Genomic DNA, 23,672 nt, shown 5'->3' with positions numbered 1-23,672 from the left:
AAGGCCTGGTATGATAAACATTCCAGAGAACGGTCCTTCAAAGTAGAAGACCAAGTCATGGTCTTAAAGGCGCTCCAGGCCCATAAAATGGAAGTGTCGTGGGAAGGACCATTCACGGTCCAGGAGCGCCTAGGAGCTGTTAACTATCTCATAGCCTCCCCCACCTCCAACATAAAGCCTAAGGTATACCATGTTAATTCTCTTAAGCCCTTTTATTCTAGAGAATTAAACGTTTGCCAGTTTACAGCCCAGGAAACTGATGACGCGGAGTGGCCTGCAGGTGTCTACTATGAAGGAAAAAGGAATGGTGGCGTGGAAGAGGTGAACCTCTCCACGACCCTGGGACGTCTGCAGCGACAGCAGATAAAGGAGCTGTGCACAAGCTGTGCACCGATTTTCTCAGCCACTCCGGGACGGATCGAACGGGCATACCACTCCATTGACACAGGTAATGCTCACCCAATTAGAACCCCACCCTACCGGGAGTCACCTCATGCCCAAGCGGCTATACAAAGGGAGATCCAGGACATGCTACAGATGGGTATAATCCGCCCCTCTAGCAGTGCATGGGCATCTCCAGTGGTTCTAGTTCCCAAACCAGATGGGGAAATACGCTTTTGCGTGGACTACCGTAAGCTAAATGCTGTAACTCGTCCTGACAACTATCCAATGCCACGCACAGATGAGCTATTGGAGAAATTGGGACATGCCCAATTCATCTCTACTTTAGACTTAACCAAGGGGTACTGGCAAGTACCACTAGATGAACCCGCTAAGGAAAGGTCCGCCTTCGTCACCCAGGCAGGGGTGTATGAATTCAATGTATTCCCTTTCGGGTTGCAAAATGCACCCGCCACCTTCCAAAGACTTGTAGATGGTCTCTTAGCGGGATTGGCAGAATCTGCCGTTGCCTATCTCGATGATGTGGCCATTTTTTCTGATTCATGGACAGAACACCTGAAGCACCTGAAAAAAGTCTTCGAGCGCATCCGGCAGGCAGGACTAACTGTTAAGGCTAAAAAGTGTCAAATAGGCCAAAACAGAGTGGCGTACCTGGGGCACCAGGTGGGTCAAGGAACTATAAATCCCCTACAGGCCAAAGTGGATGCTATCCAAAAGTGGCCGGTTCCAAAGTCAAAGAAACAGGTCCAATCCTTCTTAGGCTTGGCCGGATATTATAGGCGATTTGTACCACATTACAGCCAAATCGCCGCCCCGCTGACAGACCTAACCAGAAAGAAACAGCCAAATGCAGTTCAGTGGACTGATAAGTGTCAAAAGGCCTTTAACCAGCTTAAGGCAACACTCATGTCTGACCCTGTGCTAAGGGCCCCAGACTTTGACAAACCGTTCCTAGTAACCACAGATGCTTCCGAGCGAGGCGTGGGAGCAGTTTTAATGCAGGAAGGACCGGATCAAGAATTCCATCCTGTCGTGTTTCTCAGCAAGAAACTGTCTGAGAGGGAAAGCCACTGGTCAATCAGCGAAAAGGAATGCTACGCCATTGTGTACGTGCTGGAAAAGTTACGCCCATATGTTTGGGGACGGCGTTTCCAACTACAAACAGACCATGCTGCGCTACAGTGGCTTCATACCGCCAAGGGAAATAACAAAAAACTTCTTCGGTGGAGTTTAGCTCTCCAAGATTTTGATTTTGAAATACAACACATTTCGGGAGCTTCTAACAAAGTGGCTGATGCACTCTCCCGGGAAAGTTTCCCAGAGTTAACTGGTTAACAATTGTTCTTGGAATGAAACATATTGTTAGTTTTTATATAATCAGTAGTATGTCTAAAGGTACATGTGTCTTATTAACTCTGTTTTCTCCTAGAGCTCCAGGAAAGAAATCACAGCCAGTGTGGAACCGGACGTCCAACACTATCTGTGATTTGGGGGGCGTGTCATAACTATAAAGGGAAGGGTGACAGCTCTCCTGTGTACAGTGCTATGGAATCCCTCCTAGCCAGAGACTCCAAATCCTTTTACCTGTAAAGGGTTAAGAAGCTCGGGTAACCTGGCTGACACCTGACCCCAAGGACCAATAAGGGGACAAGATACTTTCAAATCTTGGGGGGGGAAAGGCTTTTGTGTGTGTCCTTTGTTTAAGGGGTTGTTCGCTCTTGGGACTGAGAGGGACCAGACATCAATCCAGGTTCTCCCCATCTTTCTAAACAAGTCTCTCTTATTTCAAAATTGTAAGTAAAAGCCAGGCAAGGCGTCTTAGATTTACTTTGTTTTTCTCAGCTTGTAAATGTACCTTTTACCAGAGTGTTTATTTTTGTTTGCTGTACTTTGAATCTAAAACAGAAGAGGGGGGTCCTCTGAGCTCTTTAAGTTTGATTACCCTGTAAAGTTATTTTCCATACTGATTTTACAGAGATGATTTTTACCTTTTTCTTTAATTAAAAGCCTTTTTTTTAAGAACCTGATTGATTTCTCCTTCTTTTAAGATCCAAAGGGGGTTTGGATCTGTATTCACCAGGAGTTGGTGAAAGGAAAGAGGGGGGAAGGGTCAATTTCTCCTTGTTTTAAGATCTAAAAGGGGTTTGGATCTGTATTCACCAGGAGTTGGTGAAAGGAAGGAGGGGGGAAGGGTCAATTTCTCCTTATTTAAGATCCAAGGAGTTTGGATCTGTATTCACCAGGGAATTGGTGAAGGTCTCTCAAGGCTACCCAGGAAAGGGAATTAGCTTTGGGATGGTGGCAGCGGACCAGAACTAAGCTGGTAGTTAAGCTTAGAAGTCTTCATGCAGGCCCCTACATTTGTACCCTAAAGTTCAAAGTAGGGATACAGCCTTGACACCCTGAGATATCAAAATGCCAGAAACATGATTGAATTAAGAGCCCACACAAAGGGAAGCACTGGAGGGAAAGAGAAGCCAGTGACTGATTACATGGGAGAGAGTCAAAGGACACCATGGGTAATGAACAAACTAACCTCAAACTACACTAACTGATGTTAAGTTTTGGGGATAAGAATTTTGACATGGATGTTAAACCTTATGATAATGCTACTTTTCAATTAATACCTGTAAACAGGTTTAAAGCTTATCACAGCAGAGAAACCATAAAAAAACCAAAAACCCTGGTTTGCTGTGTGTGAATGGGGAAACTGAGGCACGCTGCCTCATGGCCTTAATGGCTGGATGCCAAGAGAACTATAACAAACTGTCTTTGAGATAGTCAGCGACTAACCCTCTTGCAGCAAACTAAGAGGGGAGGTGTGATGCTCTGTACCTCGGGGGAACACCCCCATGTTCATCTTTATAAAATGATTGTGTGGTATGCAATGCAAAGTTTGTCATGTTGGGTGTCTTCAGAAGGCTCATAATGCACTGAGCATGGTTGTTATAGTAATTGTTACAGTAATGTTATAGTAAGGTTATAGGTTATAATTTCATGTATATAGTTATGAGGCTGAAAATGTATCCTCATGTCTTAAAGCAAGCCCATGCAAAAACTCGCCAAGAGCAGAGAGGCAGTTCACACCTTGTCAGGGCATGGATGGGACAAACCCAGCCCAGCCTCACAGGAACAATGGACACTGACTTAGGCAGCAACAAAAGAATCTGTTAGACCCTCAAGGGAGTCACCCCCTTCCTTTTGGCAGTTTGGGACTCTGATGAGGTAATGCTCACCTGACTCTGAAGCAGGGGGGAGGGGGCAAAGCCAAGAGGAAAGAAAGGACATGATAAAAGGGAGAGACATTTTGCCATGCTCTCTCTCTACCACCTACATCTACAGACACCACCGCCACCAAGCGACTGAAGCGCTGATCAAAGGGGAGAGCCTGACTGAAAAGTAACCAGCCAGCCTGTGGTGAGAAACACCTAAGATTGTAAGGACATTGAAAGTGTTAAGATCAGCTTAGAATGCCTTTTGCTTTTATTTCATTGACCAAATCTGACTTGTTATGCTTTGACTTATAATCACTTAAGATCTGTCTTTATAGTTAATAAATTTGTTTGTTTATTCTACCTGAAGCAGTGCGTTTGGTTTGAAGTGTGTCAGAGGCTCCCCTTGGAATAACAAGCCTGGTACATATCAATTTCTTTGTTAAATTGACTAACTTATATAAGTTTGCAGCATCCAGTGGGCATAACTGGACACTGCAAGACGGAGGTTCCTAGGGTTGTTTCTGGGACCAGAGATATTGGCTAGTATCATTCGCTTGCAAGTAGCTGGGAGCAGCTTACATGCCAGAGGCTGTGCATGAACAGCCTAGGAGTGGGGGTTCTCACAGCAGAGCAGGGTAAGGCTGGCTCCCAGAGCCAAGGATTGGAGAGGCCTAGCAGATCACTGGTCCAGATAACACCAGAGGGGAACATCACAGACACAATTCTTGATGTCTGATTTGTAACATTCAAAAACCAGTAGGAGAGCACTTCAATCTCCCTGGACACTGCATAACAGACTTAAAAGTCGCCATTCTTCAACAAAAAAACCTTCAAAAACAGACTTCAACAAGAAACTGCAGAACTGGAATTAATTTGCAAACTTGACACCATCAAATTAAGCCTGAATAAAGACTGGGAGTGGCTGGGTCACTACAAAAAATAATTTCCCCTCTGTTGATATTCACCCCTTCTTGTCAACTGTTGGGAATGGGCCACTTCCACCCTAATTGAATTGGCCTCGTTAGCATTGACCCCCGACTTGGTAAGGCAACTCCTATCTTGTCATGTGCTGTATATTTATACCTGCTTACTATATTTTCCACTCCATGCACCTGATGAAGTGGATTATATCCCATGAAAGTTTATGCCCAAATAAATTTGTTACCCTCTAACGTGCCACAAGGACTCCTCATTGTTTTTTCACAGAGTGATCACTATATCTGACCTATCAGTCCTCATCCTCAAAGGAAATTTACACAACGCTTTCAAAAGACGAGCCTGGGAGCTTAAATTCATTACTCTGATAGACCCTAAAAATCATTCACTGAACAGAGACACTTAATTTATGGGTTATTACAACAATCTGTAATCCACTAAACCCCTCTTTTTGTCCTATGACTGCAGAGGTGTTAACGGACCACTTTACCTTGAATGTTCCCTTACAATATGTGCTAACTATTTAAGCTAAACCCTCTGTTCCACCTTGCGTTATGCTGTGATGCTGGAAGTACCTTTCCCAGACCTGAAAAAGGGCTCTGTGGCTTGAAAGCCTCTCTCTCTCACCAACAGAAATTGGTCCAATAAAAGGTATTACCTCATCCACCTTGTTTATCTCAATAGACATGTGGTAGCTGATCACATACGAATGAGGTGTTCCTGAATTTGCTATGATTTTTTTCTGTATTTTGTACCTTTTTATATGTTTAGTCACAATTGGTATCCATGAAGGACATTAAAAAAAAAAAGTTAAATGCTTACAGTAATAACAAATTCCTTTATAATTAGATTTGTAAGAAATAAGCATTATATAATGCTTTTCAGTAATTCTTTAAATATGCAAATACCTTGCTTCAGTCATTGTATGACCATGTAGAAAATGTCCTTATTATATTAAATAGCTGTCCCTGAGGGTTGAAAGACTTTTCGTTAGGTTTTTTTATCCTAGAGTGTGTTAAAACATGCTAAGAATTCAGATAGAACCTGATGAACACTTCATTATTTAGATATCTGTATGCAAACATTAGGATTTTTGTCGGCATCCTCATGGTTTTTTCTTTTCTTAAAACAGGAGTCTGAAAAAAGTGGAAAATCAAATAAAATAAACATAGGTAAGTAAACAAATTCTTCTTAGTCAAAGCTATAGTAGTCCCATATTGAAACGTATATTTCCTCATGTTCTGTCAGTGATCGTGTGTAATGCTTATTTTCTGTTTACTTATAGCTGCTTTACTAGTAATGTTAAAGTACAGTTATGCTTAGATTAGTCACCATGTAAAATGGCACCTTCTTACTCAGCAGTATTGTTAGTTAACTGCTAATTCCAGAATCTTTTGGTGATGATACATGAGCTAGCAATAAACCAGCTAGCCATTTGCAGAGCTGATAGTTAGAAAAATCCATCTTCTTTATAAACGGAGTACCTGTGATATGAAAGTAATTGAGACAATAAGCTTAGTACCTCCCAGTGATTTTTTTTTTTTATCAAGTTGCTTCTTAAAATGTAACTGAATTGTAAGGACTTAATTGTGAGACTACAAGGCACCACTCTAAAGGTCTAATAGTATAATGGAGTTGTAAAAACGTAGAGAAATGTATGTTAAGCACATGTGGAAACACTAGTAAAATGCTAAGTAGCAGAACAAATACCTTTACTGGACATGCTATGTGAGGCTAACTTTAATAAATTAAGGCGACTAGTTAGGGAAGTGGATTGGACTAACATATTTATGGATCTAAAGGCGGAAGGCGCCTGGGATTATTTCAAGTTGAAGTTGCAGGAGCTGTCGGAGGCCTGTATCCCGAGAAAGGGAAAACGGTTCGTAGGCAGGAGATTTAGACCGAGCTGGATGAGCGAGCATCTGAGACGGGTGATTAAGAAAAAACAGAAAGCGTACAAAGAGTGGAAGAGGGGAGGGATCAGCAAAGAAACCTACTTTATTGAGGTCAGAGCATGTAGAGATGGAGTGAGAAAGGCCAAAAGCCGTGTAGAGTTGGACCTTGCGAGGGGAATTAAAACCAATAGTAAGAGGTTTTATAGCCATATAAATAGGAAGAAAACAAAGAAAGAAGAAGTGGGACCGCTTAAGACTGTAGATGGAGAGGAGATTAAGGATAATCTAGGCATGGCACAATATCTAAACGAATATTTTGCATCGGTCTTTAATGAGGCTAATGAAGGATTTAGGAATAGTGGCAGCGTGACGGATGGGAATAAAGGAGGGGGGGTTGACATTACCGTATCCGAGGTAGAAGCCAAACTCGAACAGCTTAACGGGACTAAATCGGGCGGACCGGATGATCTTCATCCGAGAATATTAAAGGAACTGGCGCGAGAAATTGCAAGCCCGTTAGCGATAATTTTTAATGAATCTGTAAACTCGGGGGTGGTACCGTTGGACTGGAGAATAGCTAATGTGGTTCCTATTTTCAAGAAGGGGAAAAAAAGTGACCCGGGTAACTACAGGCCTGTTAGTTTAACATCTGTAATATGCAAGGTCTTGGAAAAATTTTTGAAGGAGAAAGTAGTTAAGGACCTTGAGGTCAATGGCAATTGGGACAAATTACAACACGGTTTTACGAAAGGTAGATCGTGCCAAACCAACCTGATCTCCTTCTTTGAGAAAGTAACAGATTTTTTAGATAAAGGAAATGCGGTGGATCTAATATACCTCGATTTCAGTAAAGCATTTGATACGGTACCGCATGAGGAATTATTGGTTAAATTGGAAAAGCTGGGGATCGATATGAAAATCCAGAGGTGGATAAAGAACTGGTTAAAGGGGAGACTGCAGCGGGTCGTACTGAAAGGTGAACTGTCAGGTTGGAGGGAGGTTACCAGTGGAGTTCCTCAAGGTTCGGTTTTGGGTCCGATTTTATTTAATCTATTTGTTACTGACCTCGGAACCGAATGTAGGAGTGGGCTGATAAAGTTTGCGGATGATACAAAGTTGGGAGGTATTGCCAATTCGGAGAAGGATCGGGATATCCTGCAGGGAGATTTGGATGACCTTGTAAACTGGAGTAATAGTAATAGGATGAAATTTAATAGTGAGAAGTGTAAGGTTATGCATTTAGGGATGACTAACAAGAATTTTAGTTATAAACTTGGGACGCATCGGTTGGAAGTAACGGAAGAGGAGAAGGACCTCGGAGTCCTGGTTGATTGCAGGATGACTGAGTCGGCAATGTGACGTGGCCGTGAAAAAAGCTAATGCGGTCCTGGGATGCATTAGGCGAGGTATTTCTAGTAGGGATAAGGAGGTGCTGGTTCCGTTATACAAGGCACTGGTGAGACCTCATTTGGAGTACTGTGTGCAGTTCTGGTCTCCCATGTTTAAAAAGGATGAATACAAACTGGAACGGGTACAGAGAAGGGCCACTAGGATGATCCGAGGAATGGAAAACCTGTCGTATGAAAGGAGACTCGAGGAGCTCGGTTTGTTTACCTTAACCAAAAGAAGGCTGAGGGGGGATATGATTGCTCTCTTTAAATATATCAGAGGGATAAATACCAGGGAGGGAGAGGAATTATTTCAGCTCAGTACTAATGTGGACACGAGAACAAATGGATATAAACTGGCCGTCGGGAAGTTTAGGCTTGAAATTAGACGAAGGTTTCTAACCATCAGAGGGGTGAAGTTCTGGAACAGCCTTCCGAGGGAAACAGTGGGGGCGAAAGACCTCTCTGGCTTTAAGGTTAAGCTTGATAAGTTTATGGAGGGGATGGTTTGATGGGATAACGTAATTTTAGTCAATAGGTCAATAACGTGCCATCGCTGGTAATTAGTAACAATGGTCAATGATGGGATATTAAAAGTTACTACAGAGAACTTTTTCCGGAGGGTCTGGCTGGAGAATCTTGCCCGCATGCTCGGGGTTCAGCTGATCGCCATATTTGGGGTCGGGAAGGAATTTTCCTCCAGGGTAGATTGGCAGAGGCCCTGGAGGTTTTTCGCCCTTCTCCGCAGCATGGGGCAGGGGTCGTTTGCTGGAGGATTCTCTACGACTTGAAGTCTTTAAATCATCATTTGGGGACTTCAACAGCTGAGTCAAGGGAGAGAATTATTCCAGGAGTGGGTGGGTCAGCTTTTGTGGCCTGCATCATGCGGGAGGTCAGACTAGATGATCATAATGGTCCCTTCTGACCTTAAAGTCTATGAGTCTATGAGGCAGACTATGGAGTTAACTTTTCATGTACCCATTCAAAAGAATATTGAAAATGTTCAGGCCATCTTCAAATATGGAGAAACTCTGTACCTGAAAAGTGCATAAAACGTAATAAAAACAAACATCCTTCTGTAACGGAGAAACTTTTCATAGTGAAAATAGTAAACAAAGATTCATTATTTACATTTTTGATTGTGAACCGGTGTATTCTCATACAGACTGTCACACTGGCCTGTAGGCTATTGTAGAAGGAGCAAAGAAAGGCTTAACCATGATAGTGAATCTGTAATGGGGTGGCACCCACCTCTCACAAGCGCCCCCGGTCGAGTGTGTGCGTGCCTGCAGTTTCTCAATTTCTAGGCTCACAGTGACCCCTGTCAGTTGCTGCGCTTGTCAGGTGGGTCTTTGGTGACTCAGCCCTCCCACTAAGTCACACACACAATCTGTTTGCAAACAAACAAACTCCTTCTAGGGTATAAGTCCAAAAAGTCCTACAGCCTCACCGGGCTCAGTCCTTTAACAATCCGACTGGTCCCGTCATGGTACCCCTGTGTTGGCAATGTCTCTTTAGCTCTCCCCGGGCTCTGGTCCTCAGTCTGACCAACAGGTCCTATCTCAATACCCTCGTTGGTCAGTTTATGTGTGAAGGTTCCTGCTCTGGGATGTAACAGACCCCCCAGGGCTTCATCCCTGGAGGCTCTTCACCTGCCCTTTAGTTCTGTGACCCCAGCTCTCCAGCTGGGTCAGTCTCAGTTCAGCCCCCTTCCAGGGGGGCCGTAACAGGTCCACGTACAGTCCCTTCCCTGGGCCTGTCTAAACTCTCTTCTCTCAGGGCAAAGCCACTTCCCCAATGGCTATTTGGAGTGGGGGGAGGGACCCAGGCACACCCACTACTCCAGGTCCCAGCCCTCTAAGTAGCAGCCACATGCCATGTCCCTTTAACTAATTACATTTCCCTGGGCCACTTCCCCGTAGCCCATCTTAATTGAGTCTTGGTAGCCACCCAGAAACTATACCCTCGCTTTCCCGCTCCCTGCCAGCAACTACCTGCCTTAGCCCCTGCAGCCAGCCAGGAGCACCTCTAGCTCCCCCCGGTCCCTGCAAGCAGACTGATCTATCCAGCCCTTTCAGCTCCTTTTTATATGAGCCTTCTGGGGCCTGACTGGCTGGTCCCTGCAACCCCTCTCGTTGGCTGTGTCCCACACAGCCGCTGTGGGCAGCTTGGAGATGTCTATATTGCTCTTTCCTGGGGTGGGGGTGATACAGGGCCACAAGGCCTCCAGGCCTCCTATCACAGAATCCTTTTAGGAACACTTCCTATTGGTGGTTCACTATTGGAAAATAATTTGTGAATTAACATATAGTATGTTTTAATATTTCCAGTAACTTCCATTTTATGTACTACCCTTAAGATCAGTGATTTGCATGGTATTAAAATGCGGTGAAGTGTTCTTTATAGTATGCTATCTTTAATAAATGCACTATTTGGTATTCATATCTTTTTTTATGGCCAGGATATTTGAGCGTGTGAAAAGTGGGGGGTAAATTTTGAGGTGTATGGGGAGTAGCTGGTACTTCAAGTTAGATATAAGCTCAAAGCACAAAATTTAGATAATCTTTGAGTCCTCCTTTATTCTCCTAATGTTTGTGGATGTTAAGAGCTAGAGTTTTTTGTTTGATTGAATCTCATCAAATTACAGCATATTTGTGGCCTCAAATAAGAGGCTCTCATGGGCTGGAGTTCTTTACAGTCTGTTATGAAGGTGATGCTGGGTGTCGCCTTCAGGTTGGTGTCCTTAGTGTCTTGAAGCAGTGCTCAGTCACCAAGTTCTTGGGAAGCTGCTGAAAAAGAACTGGTATCGTTCTCATGCCAAACCTATTATTGCTGTAAATACAAAGGTATGAAACAAAACTTGCTCTTACTGCTTTTGCTCATTGATTTGCTATGGCATAACAGAAGACCAAAGCCAAATATTTATGACACACATTCTTGGATTCTGAGTCTAGGAAAATGGATTTTAAGAAAATTAATAGTGCCTGTAATCCTTCCGCCAATGGTGTCAGGAGCAACAAGGACTGGTCTTTCTTACTAGGGGGTTCTCTACAGTTGGCTTAACTATGGCTTGAGCCCCCACCCAGTGACCTGGGAACCATGCTGGGCATCTTTGATTGGCAGATCTGTACCTGCTTGCAAGCACATTCAAGAGAGGTTTAAAGAAAGGAACTCTATTGGGGGAAAGAAAGGAAAAGGTCAGGGTGAACTGGGACAAACATTGCAATTTAACACCTGCTACTTCGGTGTGCATAAATCACAGTCCTGAATAATGGAGCCTGTAGGCGCCGACTCCGTGGGTGCTCTGGGGCTGGAGCACCCATGGGGAAAAAAATGGTGGGTGCTGAGCACCCACCGGCAGCCCCCTATCAACGGCTCTCCCTCCCCACAGTGCCTCCTGCGCCCCCGGTGGGCCCCGCCGATCAGCATATCCCCCTCCTCCCAGTGTTTTGCAGTGTCAGGAGGTGCTGTGCGGGGAGGAGCAAGGGCGCAGCATGTCAGGGGAGGGGGTGGAACTGGGCAGGGAGGAGGCGGGACGGGAAGAGGTGGGGCAGGGGCTGAGCGGGGATGGGAAGAAGGTCCCTGTTTCTTGGGCAGCTTTGGGTCTTTACCACCTTTCCTGCTGTAATAATTTCAGCAGCTAGGACAAGGAGATCTCACCAGAATCTTTAGGCCGGTGTAGACTGGAAACTCCTCTGCTTTACTATAGTCCTCACAACTGCTCTGTCTGGTTTTTCCTACTGGAGGCTGTTGGTGGGCCAAGCTGCCACTTTACTCACTGCTGGCCAGGTGACTGGAACTGCGACTGGGCTCTGTCTTCTACTTGCCCCAGGCCAGGTTACTGGAACCATTGTTGAGCTCTCTCTATGTAAGGCAACTGCAGCTCTCAGCTCATCTGTTTTAGGAGCAAAGGGATCAGTGATCTAATTCTAAGGGACACAGTAGAATACCTACTGCCCGGAGGAATATTTCCACTAACAAGCCAGGAATGTGCAGTCTCTCTCCCCTTGAACTCAGGCTTTACCTAGGGCCTCGTACCCAGGCTTGGCAAACATCAGTCTTCACCAGTGTGACCCCAAACCCAGGTTTTGCCCAGGTGGTTCCCAACAGGTTAATCTCCAAAATTTTGGCTCCAAGTACATAATGTAGGCGAATTATATGCCAGTGTCTTCAAATTAGCCACAGCTAATATGTAAGTGAATTACTTCCTTGGTCAGTCAACTTCCCTTGCACTCCAGCAGATGACAGAAAAGAATACAGTTCATATTTAAATTAGGTACTGCCTTGCCCAGTGGACTTCCCTTGCTCTCCAGCTCACCCAGTTACCTCCCTTTTCTCATACGCTTCTGGCCGCTGGGCTTCCACTCGCCTCCCATCCAGAAATTTGCAGTCCAGGCAGATGAAATCAATATATAATTACACATGTTTTCAACATTACTTCTGGGGGAATTTTGCGCTACTGCGCGTGCACTTAATTAATGAGCCCCACAGATTATTTTTTTGCGCAAAAAAAAAAAGCTGCTGCTGAAATGTTGCTGCAGTTCCGCCTTTTGTCCACCAGAGGGCACTGTGGCGATAGAAAGGAGCAGCAACTCCCTGCCAGCAAGGGAAAAGAGAGCCTACAGTGCTTTCTTCAGAGCAGACCAGGTCATGAGACAGGGGCTATGGGGGGACAGACATCATGGGGTGCTGGGGAGGGCCAGACAGGGGCTCATAAGGGCTAGTGGGGGAGGGCAGACTGGGGCAGGGGCTGAATGGGAGTGGAGGCACAGGGCCACAGGGGGAAGGGAGGTGCAGAGACACACTGGGACAGGGGGAGGGGGTACAGGGACATGTAGGGAGAGGCTGGGTGGGGGCACAGACACACATGGGGATGGGGGAGGGGGTACAGAGCCACATAGGTATGAGGGGAGTGGGTATCTTAGTGGGGTGGAGGGACACGTGGACGGGGGGGGGGTGCAAGGACACATGGGGGTGCAGGAACACATGGGGACAGGGGCAGATGTGCCTGACTGAATGGGAGAGGCTAGGGGTCAGCCAGGGTCTGCATGGGGGAAGCTCCCTAACAATCCCTCCCCGACCCCCCAAAAAACCTGTTCCATATTTTTCCCATCGATACCCGACAACCCTCCAAGTTCACACTCAGGCGCTTTCTCAGCAATTTACTTCCCTCTCCCTCAGCTCCTCCATTACCCTTGACTCCTCCAGCCTTTGCACTGCTTCTGAGGGGTGGGGGAAATACGGTTCTGTAGTGTAGTTTAAATGAGTTATTACTCAGAGTTCTGTATTCATATGCCTGGTAAGGAATCTATTTGTCAAAAAACATTTCCTGGATCTTTTTTGTTGTCTGTATTGTTACAGACATACTTGCTGACAGGTATTTTGAAATAAATGACCAAAAATAATTGAAACTGGTGTGATGATATTGTGTTATTTTGACAAATAACATATGCAGAATTTTAAAATATTGTGCGCATTTTTGTTGCAGAATTTTTAATTTCGTGGCACGGAATTCCACCAGGAGTACAACATGTAATTACACACATTTCGTAATACGATTGCACACATTTAACCTTTCCCATCACCCTTTCACCAGGTAGGAACATGCTCCACAATGCTACCACAAACCTGTGGGCTATATGAATGGGTTCTTCACCATAACTCCTGAAGCAATATAGGTTAGATGCTTTAATGGCCAAATAACCTGCTCACTTCTATTTACTAGGCACTACTGGTACAGTCTCAGCCACTTCCTAGGCTAGTGGTTCTCAACCCATGGGCCGCTTGTGGCCCAGTCAGCACACAGCTGTGGCCCATGTGACATCCTCAGGGCCATACAGGTAGTGTGTGTGTGTGTGTGTGTGTGTGTGTGTGTGTGTGTGTGTGTGTGTGTGTATATATATATATATATATATATATATATTGTGTGGAAGTGGCACACATAACACACAAAGAGCTGCATATCCGGCCCACAATGATAAATAGGTTGATAACCACTGCGCTAGGCTATTGTGGGAGAAGGCTCCCCGGAGCTTATTTCAGACAGGAACACCCTTGTCCTAGTGTTCTGATACTGAAGGTATCAAAGTATTTAGAACACCCTCCATATCACTATCAGTATCATCTAACAGTAAGTTATTGGGATCCTTCACTCCTTGTTCAAGTAATGTCTCTGTGGGTGCTCCACTCTCGGTGTGCTTGCACCCCCTGCTCCTTTGATTGGAGATTTCTCATAGCAGCATCCGTTCGGCCTGTGCATTCATGTTACTCAGTCTCATGCTCTGTGCTGTTGTTATATAGCACTATATGGGTGAACTGGCCTTAGTTCCCTCTCAACCACCTTGGCCTGAGATGGAGCTTTAGCAGTTGTCTGTATTGAGTGTAACATTAACTCTGTCCCCTTAGCTCTTTTAGTGGTTATAGTTGTTTTTAGTAGTATTTAGTACTTAGCACTTAGTAGCAGCTTTAGCTGTAGTAGATTTGAAAAAACCCAACTTAATTTGAAAAAAAAATTATATAGCTTTCTTCTTAATACCTTTTTAGACAAAACTCCCAGGAGGGGAGAAAACTACTGCCTGTTTTGCCCAGTTTTGAATGTTTCCTGTTGTACTGGGAGGCAATCCTGGTGAATGACAGACACTCCCCGTGCACCTGTTGCCTCGGGGAATCTCATATTTCCCAAAAGTGAAACTTCTGTCTGGCATTAAAATCTAGAGCCAGAAAAAACAGGGAGATCAAATTTTGACTCCTCATGATGGGGAGTTTGCTGCACCCAGCCTCTGACCCTGGCCCTCTACTCCAGTTTCTGAGTAAGTCCACTGTCTACGAACTGCACTCTTCGGGGGCATCTAAGAGGAAGACCCATTCTTCCTCCAGTAAGTCCCCCAAAGACCGTCCCTTGAGTGCTCCAGGTAGGGAATCTACTCCAAAGAAGTCGTGGTCTCTGATGACTCCAGCCACTTCTGCACCCATTGCTCTCTGACCCGGTACCCATGAGGTTGCTGATTCTTCAGGTACTGAGGGCACTGTCGAGCCCAAAGACTGTAAAGTCTTTGGCTCTGAGAGGTCATTGGTACTGTCAGTGAAGTGAGGCAGCAAGAAAAGCTCTACCTCTTCTCACTTGGTCCTGAAGAAGCCCATTCGGGCTCTGACTGGACTCCCCTTGGAATTGTCGAGATCCATGGTACTGTCAACTCCCTCAGCCACTATCTCTTTGGCGCATGCCATGGACACGGTGCCAACAACACACTTGTTACTGCAGGAGTTTCGCTTTCTCTGAAACCTTGCTGTATCTGAGACGCCCGACTCACCTTTGCTTGGCTCCAATGTACTCCTGGTACCAAGGACTTCCAATCTTTGGACATTTGCCTGGTACCGACTGTTTCACCTCATGTTTCTTCTGGTGCTCCACCACTAGAGTGATTAGGAAGAGGAGGATTCTGATGAAGATCTTGCCTTGGTCTCCTAAATATCTGTGCAAGGCTATACTCTCCATTCCTATAAAGTCTCTTTTCCGGACATCTCTGAGGAGATTGGTATCACTCGTGAGAGATGACCACAACCACCAGCTTAGCTTGCTGGTATGAACAAAGGTACAGGGGGCACAACGCACCTATAGTGGAGCACCTATAAGGACACACATCTTGAACAACCAGTTACTGCACAGGGTGAGTAACCATGTCTTCCTTCAAGTGGTCAGGTCCAGCATTCAGAGTCTGTTCAACTGAGGGCTCAGATGAAACAGATGCTGGCACAAACCTCTTTGCATCAAGATTAAGCCCATTAGATTGCCTGTGCTCATTGCCTTTTATATAACTGAGCAAAGCACTTTGAAGACCCAGAGTTGGGCCAGGATCATTTATCAAGGACTGGAGTTGGATCCCTGACCCCACATCCGAGTAGTCTAGAGCAGTGGTTCTTACCTTTAAAAAGTGACTTGCAAAATCCTGTCCTTGGTCAGAAAGTATCTGAGCTGGGAAGCCATACATGAAAAATATTTTTTCCATAACACTATGGCCACTGTAGTAGCCTTCTGATCCCTGATTGGACAGGCTTGTGCATATTCTGTAAAATGGTGTGTCATGACCAAGGTGTTCGCAACATTCTTTTGGTCCATTTCCAGAGACAGAAAATCAATGCATGCTGTGACGGTGTACCCCATAAGGCTTTATGGGGAGCGGGTGCTTATAAATGTATGTATGACATAACTGGAATATGTTTTGTGCTGCCTGTGCCAGGTAACATATCTCCGTAAAGGTTATGGTCTACTATATCTATTCATCCTATTTGTACATATATATATCATTTTCTACTTGAGGTTAAGAATATGGGCTGTATGCTTGCTTGGTTTCTAAGTAAGCTTTGGGAGGCATTTGGTCAGCTTCTTTAGGAAGGAATTCGCCAGGTTAAGTACCTGATCAGGAAACACTTGGGGAACAATGCATCTTGGAATGCTCCAATCCACATAAGAAGTCTTCCTGGAGACATGCAAGATACCATGTGGACAATGGCGTCGGCCTGTAAAGACTGAGTCATGCAGGGGCATGTGACTTGCCCAGGTGTCTCCAAAACTCCATCTTGGAGCTGGACTTTGCATAGGAGGGAGGAGGGGGGTCTCCTCTCACAAGAGAGAGCCTATTTATACCTGGGGGAGACCCCTCCATTTTGTCTTCAGCTGGCTAAAGAAGGAGCCTCTCCACCCCCCCAGGATACTTGAACAGAGACTACAGGGGTTGTGAGAGATTGCTGGACCCAGGCTAAAGGGAGAATAGCCTGTAAAAGGGAGCATTCTGGAACTGGTGAGGAACTTATCTGTATTTAGTTTGATTAGGCATAGATTTGCGCATTTTATTTTATTTTGCTTGTGACTTACTTTGTTCTGTCTGTTACTACTTTGAACCACTTAGATCCTACTGTCTGTATTTAATAAAATCGCTTTTTATTTAGTAATTTACTCAGAGTATGTATTAATACCTGGGGGAGCAAACAACTGTGCATATCTCTCTATCAGTGTTATAGAGGGCGAACAATTTATGAGTTTGCCCTGCATAAGCTTTATGCAGGGTAAAACGGATTTATCTGGGTTTAGACCCCATTGGGAGTTGGGCATCTGAGTGCTAAAGACAAGCACACTCCTGTGAGCTGTTTTGGGTAAACTTGCAGCTTTAGGACAACTGATTCGGACCCTTGTTCTGTGTTGGAGCCAGACAGGAGTGTCTGACTCAGCGAGACGGGGTGCTGAAGTCCTAAGCTGGCAGGGAAAACAGAAGCAGGGGTAGTCTTTGCACATTGGGTGGCAGCTCCCAAGGGGGTTTCTGTGATCCAACCCGTCACACATGCTAGCTCCAGTGGGTTGCTGCTGGTGATATTTTCCAGGTTTGCCGCTGTGGTGGGTAAGGTTTTCCTCTGTATACACTGGGCACATGATACCATTTCCTATGAAGGTCATCCACCATTCAGGGCAAATAAAATCTACTTCGTACAAGGTTCAAGGTTTTCTCAAGTCCTAAATGTCGGAAGTCATTGTGCAGTGCTCTCATAGCTAGTGCTCTGTACTCTTCTGGTAACACTAGTCATTTTTGTAAAAGGTCTGTGGTTATTTAGTATCCTATCCCATTAATCAGTTTTTACTTCTGCCATTCCCTTAATAGAAGTTTAGCTATACTGTGGCTGGAACAATGTGGTCTGGAGTTTGTCCTCTCTTTTTAGTCAGTAGGATGTCACAGATGTCGTTATCCTGCATTTGAGCTTCTTGCCAATCAGCATTTAGACTAGGCAAAGGAGATTGTTCCAATGCCATGTAGTTCACAAAGGCTGATGGCACGCTTTCAGGAGGCAGACCTAGATTTTCTGCTATACATCCTTACGAAAATGGTCCTGACCACTTTGTATTGCAAATAGCCCTCACACCATCGGAGGGGGATCACAATTATCTCAGGAGTTCGTGGGTTCCATGATAATGTGCTTATATCTGTTACTTCTCCCTGATTCATTTTGGTGGCTGAACTCATAACAAGCCAATATGGCTATGCATCTTTTCCTGTAGCATCCAGTTTAGCACTTATTTTTATATCAAGGGATTGTTGTCACTCCATACCTGAAATTGAGCCTCATATAGATAATCACAATTTTTTTCTGTGACAGGCCATTTAAAGGCCAGAAATACTTAACTTGTGGATAGGATAGCAAGTCTCTCTATCAGAGAGTCCATGACTCGCAAAGGTCACAGGTTTCTGTTTGCTCTCACTTTCCTGGTACATGACTGCTCTCAAGCCTTCCAAGCAGGCATCTATGTGTAAGATAAAATGTTTATTTAGGTCAGCAAATATGAGGACTGGAGCATGGGTTAAACAATAAGCAACCTGAAGACTTTTTCACATTTCTCGTCCCATCTGTCTTCAAAAGGCTCCAAGGGATTGTCATGTTCCTGTTCTATGGGTCTGGAGTACCTCCCCTTAATCCAGTGTTTCTAAAATGTGACCACCGTGGTCGCATGTGGCCACCATGGCATTTTCCTGTGGCCATGACCGCCTCCTGGGCAGAGATGGGGAAGAGGGCAAAGCAGTGGCCCCTCGCTGCAGTGCCCAAAGGCTCCAGGGGAGGGGTTCAGGCCCCTCCCACCTTTAGCCATGGGACTCCGGGGTGGGCTTCAGCCCCCCTCCTCTGGTTCAGCCAGAGGCTCCAGCGGTGGCCTTCACCCTATCTTGCAGCCCCCCCCCCCACGGGCTTCAGTTGTGGGACTCCAGGGGTGAGCTTCAGCTCCCCCCCCCCCCCCCGCTTCAGCCTTGGGGCTCTGGCAGCAGGCTCCGGGCTTCAGCCGCCCCCCACCCCTTCCACCCAGTCTAGCCGAGGGGCTCCTGCTCTGGGCTTCAGCAGGGCTGGCATTACCAGGCACCGTGGTCAAGAGGCAAGGAACAGGGTGAGCCTGGTGTGTGAGACTGCAGAAAGGAGCTAGGGGCAATAGGGGGGAAGCAGCGGAGCCGGGGGATGGTGGGAAACGGGGCGGCTGGAGGAGGCAGCTTGTCATTACTCTTCCTCTTGGATATCCTTGATCAGCTGAGTGTAGCCAGGAGGACTCTCTTGCTGCTCCCTGAGTTGAAGTTTGGGTAGGATCAGCTCATTATATAATGTACTTCTTTAAAATTTGGGATAGCCTACTATGGTCCATTTGCTCAGGAGACACTGCTCCCTTCCCCAGGGCTCACTGTAACATTTTTTCCAGCCTCTGTATATAAGCTGAGACTCGCTCCTTTGATGGTTGGTATTACGGACCTTAAAAATAGAGGTCCTCAGCACCTTCCATTCCCTCAAAAGTACAATTGAGCTCTCAGACAGTCAACTACACTAAAATTAGGTCTGTTGATATTCAACAAGTGCACCACATATAATGTGGGACCCCCAAGACGCTTTCTCTTTTCAGCATCTGGTACCTGCCATCCCTGTAGCATTTTGGTAGTATGTTCCAACCAGTGTTCAAATCCTTCTTCCCCAGGCAATACAACCACAGCCCCTGAAAATATTTTTCATTTTCTAGAGGGGGCCAATCAGGCTGGGACTGCACCATTTTCCTCTTTATCTAAGAACAATGTCATTTTCTTAAGAAACTCATTATGTGAAGCTGGGGGCAATAGCATCTGGCTTCTATAAGGTACTATTTTCCACACCATCTACCATTGCTATCTCCCCTGGAACTTGCAAGGGTTCCACAACAACTGATAGCTCACATAATGCTGCATAGGAACTATCCTCCCTCCTAAACATGGGTCCATTCACTTTGAACCTGCTCAGACAGTCTGTGGCTGTATGCAAAGTGGTCTCAGTTGAGCCCTCATTGTGAGCCTCTGATATTCCCATTACTAAAATTGATTTCTTAGGGTCTGTATTTTATCTCCTTGGATCAATCCTTAAACAGATACCTTGCCGTAGTGGCCAATCTACTTACCCCAGTAATAATAGACTTTTACCAAATTCATTTTTACTCAATATGAATGCAAGGGGTACTGTCCCAGTATCCTGGGCAAAAATGCTTAATACCAAATTGACAACTACTCAGCCAAGAATTAGTTGAATGTGAGGAATTAGGTATATAAAATACTGTCTTTAGAATAAAGAATGGGAGAGATGGCTTTCAGAAGCATGTTCATTGTGGTTGAGAATTTCAGGTTTGCAGTAGCAAATTTAGGGCTGATTTGAGGATTTTTTGTTTATATGAATTTTATGGAAAATAGAGTTCTTCAAGTGCTTGTTCACGTCAATTCCATTCTAGGTGTGTGCGTGGTCATCGGAGATTTTTGCCTTAGTGGTATCCATAGGGTCGGCAGTAGCGCCCCCTTGAGTGCCACACTCACGCGTCGGTATATCAGGCGCCGCTGGCCCTACGGCCTCTCAGTTCCTTCTTACCGCCCATGGTAGTTAGTTGGAGCACCTTTCCTTGCATAGCCAGGGCTAGTGGTTTTTTGTTTTTACTGACTTCGACCCTTGTAAATAGTTTGTTTATAGTAATTAGTATTAAGTAGTTGTTAAGTGTAGTTAGTAGTTAAAAGTTAGAGTCCCAGCGGGGACTTCGTCCCAGGTGGGGCATGCCCCAGTCTCCCGGGTTTAAGCCCTGCGCGGACTGTAACAGGCCTATGCCTGTAAGTGACTCCCATAGCAGCTGCCTCAAGTGCTTGGGGGAATCACACGTGAGAGATAAGTGCTGTATTTTTAAAAACTTTTGGACCCGGACTCAGAGCAGGATATTCATTTACGGGCTCTCCTCATGGAGTCAACCCTTTGTCCGGCTTCCGTGCCATCCCGCCAGGACTCGCCGAGTACCTTGGCCTCAGTGCGCCACCGGCACAGGGCTCCGCCCGGCACCGTTCCCCATCACCAGTGCCCAAAAAGAAGGCGAGAAAGCACGGCTTCCTGGCACCAGGCAAGAAGGGCCATGGGTCATTGGACAAGGGACCCGCTTTGGGCTGCCTAGCCACTCTGGAGCCACATATTCGTGCCTCCCCGGTTGGGATCCTTAGCCCCTTAAAAGGTCCACCATTGACTCCAGGTAATGGTATGGGACCTAAACCCCAGATGGCACCGACGCCTTCCCCAGCTCCCCCAGCGCCGACAGAGCAGAGGCCTCCGCCCACGCCGCCAATGCAGCACATGCCGCATGAATCGGCAAAGGCTTCCCACAAGGGCAAGCCAGCTGCTAAGACCCTTCAGCGAGCAGTGAAGTGCTGCTGATCCCCGAAACGAAGCAGCGCTCTCCACCTTCACACCGCAGATCTCCAGAGTTGCAGCCCAGATCCTCTGGGGCTTGTCCTCCGCCACGGGCACCGCGATCGCGGTCCCTACCATCTCAACACGGATCGTCTAGAGAGCGGTTCTCAAACTTTCGTATTGGTGACCCCTTTCACACAGCAAGCCTCTGTGTGTGACCTCCTCCTTATAAACTAAAAGCATTAAAAAAAAATATTTAACACTACTATAAATGCTGGAGGCAAAGCGGGATTTTGGGTGGAGGGTGACAGCTCGCATCTTCCCATATAATAACCTTGCAACCCCCTGAGGGTCACAACCCCCAGTTTGAGAGCCATTGTCCTAGAGGGAGATGCTGGTCTCCATACTACCGGCACAATTCACCCTCCCACCGATCATCCTCTTGGCGCAGATCCCATGGACCAATTCCCTTGCTCCGGAGAGTGTTCCCATGCTCCTAGGCGGAGATGCGGCAGGTGGCTCTGCGTGCTGCCTCCGCCTGCAAGCACCACTCCCACAGCTCCCGTTGGCTGCGGTTCCCAACCAATGGGAGCTCCGGAGCTAGTGCTCGGGGCGGGGGCAGTGCGTGGAGCTGCCTGCTGCGCCTCTGCCTAGGAGCAGCCAGGACAGGTTGCCGCTTGTGGGGAGCCGCCCAAGGTGAGCGCCCCCCGGATCCGGCACCCTGCACTCACACCCACTGCCCCGAGCCCCATCCTGCACCCAAACTCCCTCCCTCTTAGTTAACTGGCATTTTTCACTTACCGGCACCCCCCATTTCCCCAAAAGCTGGATAAAACAGCTTTTACTATATTGAGGCAAATAGCTTTGCGAGATTAGAAAGTTGGTCCAATAAAATAAACACCTCTACCCCGATATAACGTGACCCGATATAACACGAATTCTGATATAACGTGGTAAAGCAGTGCTCCGGGGTGGAGAGGCTGCGCACTCCGGCGGATCAAAGCAAGTTCGATATAACGCGGTAAGATTTTTTGGCTCCCGAGGACAGCATTATATCGAGGTAGAGGTGTATTACCTCATCTACCTTGTGTCTCTGATTCTGGGACCAGCATTGCTACAACAACACTGCAGTCAAAAATAGAAGAGAAGTAGACATTTATATTTATGAGAATAACGTCTGCAGTTACACTAACTCTCTTAATCCTCATGCTGCAGGGTATGAGCTGATATCCAGCTGGAGTGATGAATCATACATTTATATTCCACTTTTCATCCAGAAAAATCCCAATACACTTTACCCAACATATTTATAAATGTATTATTCTCTTCTCCAGCCATTGAGGTAGATTCATCTCCTGTTTGACTTATGGGCGCTTACAGTACACAGCACTATATACAGCTGTTCAAAACCAACTTCAGGTCTAGTTTTAGAGCAGTGATTCTCAACCTTTTTTGGGCTCAGGACCCATTTGTAAATGTTTATGGCCTGTTGCGACCCAGTAAATTGTCTGAGGGTGGAGGCCCTGGGGTGGTTTCAGTTGGATCCTGTCCCCGGGGGTGTGGGGGTGTTGGCTCCTGTCCAGCACTCACCCCACAGTGGCAGCTCCTGAAGCTCCTATGCTGTGGGGCTGGCTGGGCTTGACTCTCTGCTCCAGGGGTTGTAACCTCTGGGGTTGCAGTGCCACTCAGGTTTGGCCCCGTCCTCCTGACTGGACAAAATTTGTGTGAGTGGAGTTGTGACCTGGCTCATGGGATTGCAGTGCCCCTCACTCAAATTTGGTCTATCCGGACTCCCGTCATCATGACCGCTGGGCTAAACCTGAGTGGTGCTGTGATCCCAGAGGTTGCAGTGCCTGGAGTGGGGCGGCAAGCCCAGCCAGCCTGTGGGACAGGAGATGCTGTGCATCTCTTTGAAACATTCTGGTGACCCAATTTTGGGTCGTGACCCACATGTTGATAAACCCTGTTTTAGAGTGCAGGTAATCTAATTACCTAGATTAGAGGACACTTGCATTCCTACCTGTTGTAAAAATTACTGTTGGACTTTTAATTGCAGTAAGGACCTATTTTTTTCTCATGTGAAAGATGCCTCTTTTGGTATCATTCCCCCCTACCATCATGTTTAAGCACTTGTTCAATACTGATTCAAAAGGAAGTGTGTCACTTTACTGAATGGACATTTGGGTTTTCTAAAGCATGCGTTACTAAAGGCACTTCCAAGTACCTACCTAACCTCAACTCTGCTTAGCTATGAGATCTGTTGTGATGTTGAGATATTGATGCTAATAGGGGTCAGGAAGAATCGTTACCCTTATATTTTATTATTGCACAGAATATTTTAAGTGACTTTGCAGCATCCTCTGAAGCACAGGTATTGACAGCTCTCAAAGATAGGGTACCAGACTGCAGGGTCATTGGTCTGTTCTGGTATGGCAGTGCCTGGGGCATTGCAGTGATAATTCTGAGGACAGTGCTAGATGTAGTAAAGCTTTTCAGTAATGAGCTCCTACTTAGAATGTAAACTCTTTGGAACAGGAATAGCCTTTTTGTTAGGAGTGTACAGTGCCTCGCACAATGGTGCCCCAATTCCTGATTGGCAATACAAATAATCACAGTAAAATAGTTATTGTTCAGACACG

At 46.1% G+C, this 23,672-nt stretch overlaps 1 protein-coding gene across 1 annotated transcript in view; it reads left to right on the top strand.

Annotated features, from left to right (window-relative positions):
• B3GLCT (beta 3-glucosyltransferase) overlaps window positions 1-23,672 on the top strand; it is a 160,521-nt gene that overhangs the window by 27,059 nt on the left and 109,790 nt on the right. Inside the window, exon 3 of the mRNA XM_065397585.1 lies at window positions 5,686-5,725. Within this exon, the coding sequence (XP_065253657.1) occupies window positions 5,686-5,725 (40 nt within the window). The remainder of the gene's footprint in view (window positions 1-5,685; window positions 5,726-23,672) is intronic.

The sequence above is a fragment of the Emys orbicularis genome, chromosome 1 (genome assembly GCF_028017835.1).
Source record: "Emys orbicularis isolate rEmyOrb1 chromosome 1, rEmyOrb1.hap1, whole genome shotgun sequence".
Lineage (NCBI taxonomy): Eukaryota > Metazoa > Chordata > Testudines > Emydidae > Emys > Emys orbicularis.
The sequence above is the reverse complement of the archived record's forward strand: the minus strand, read 5'-3'. Positions and strand labels throughout refer to the sequence as shown.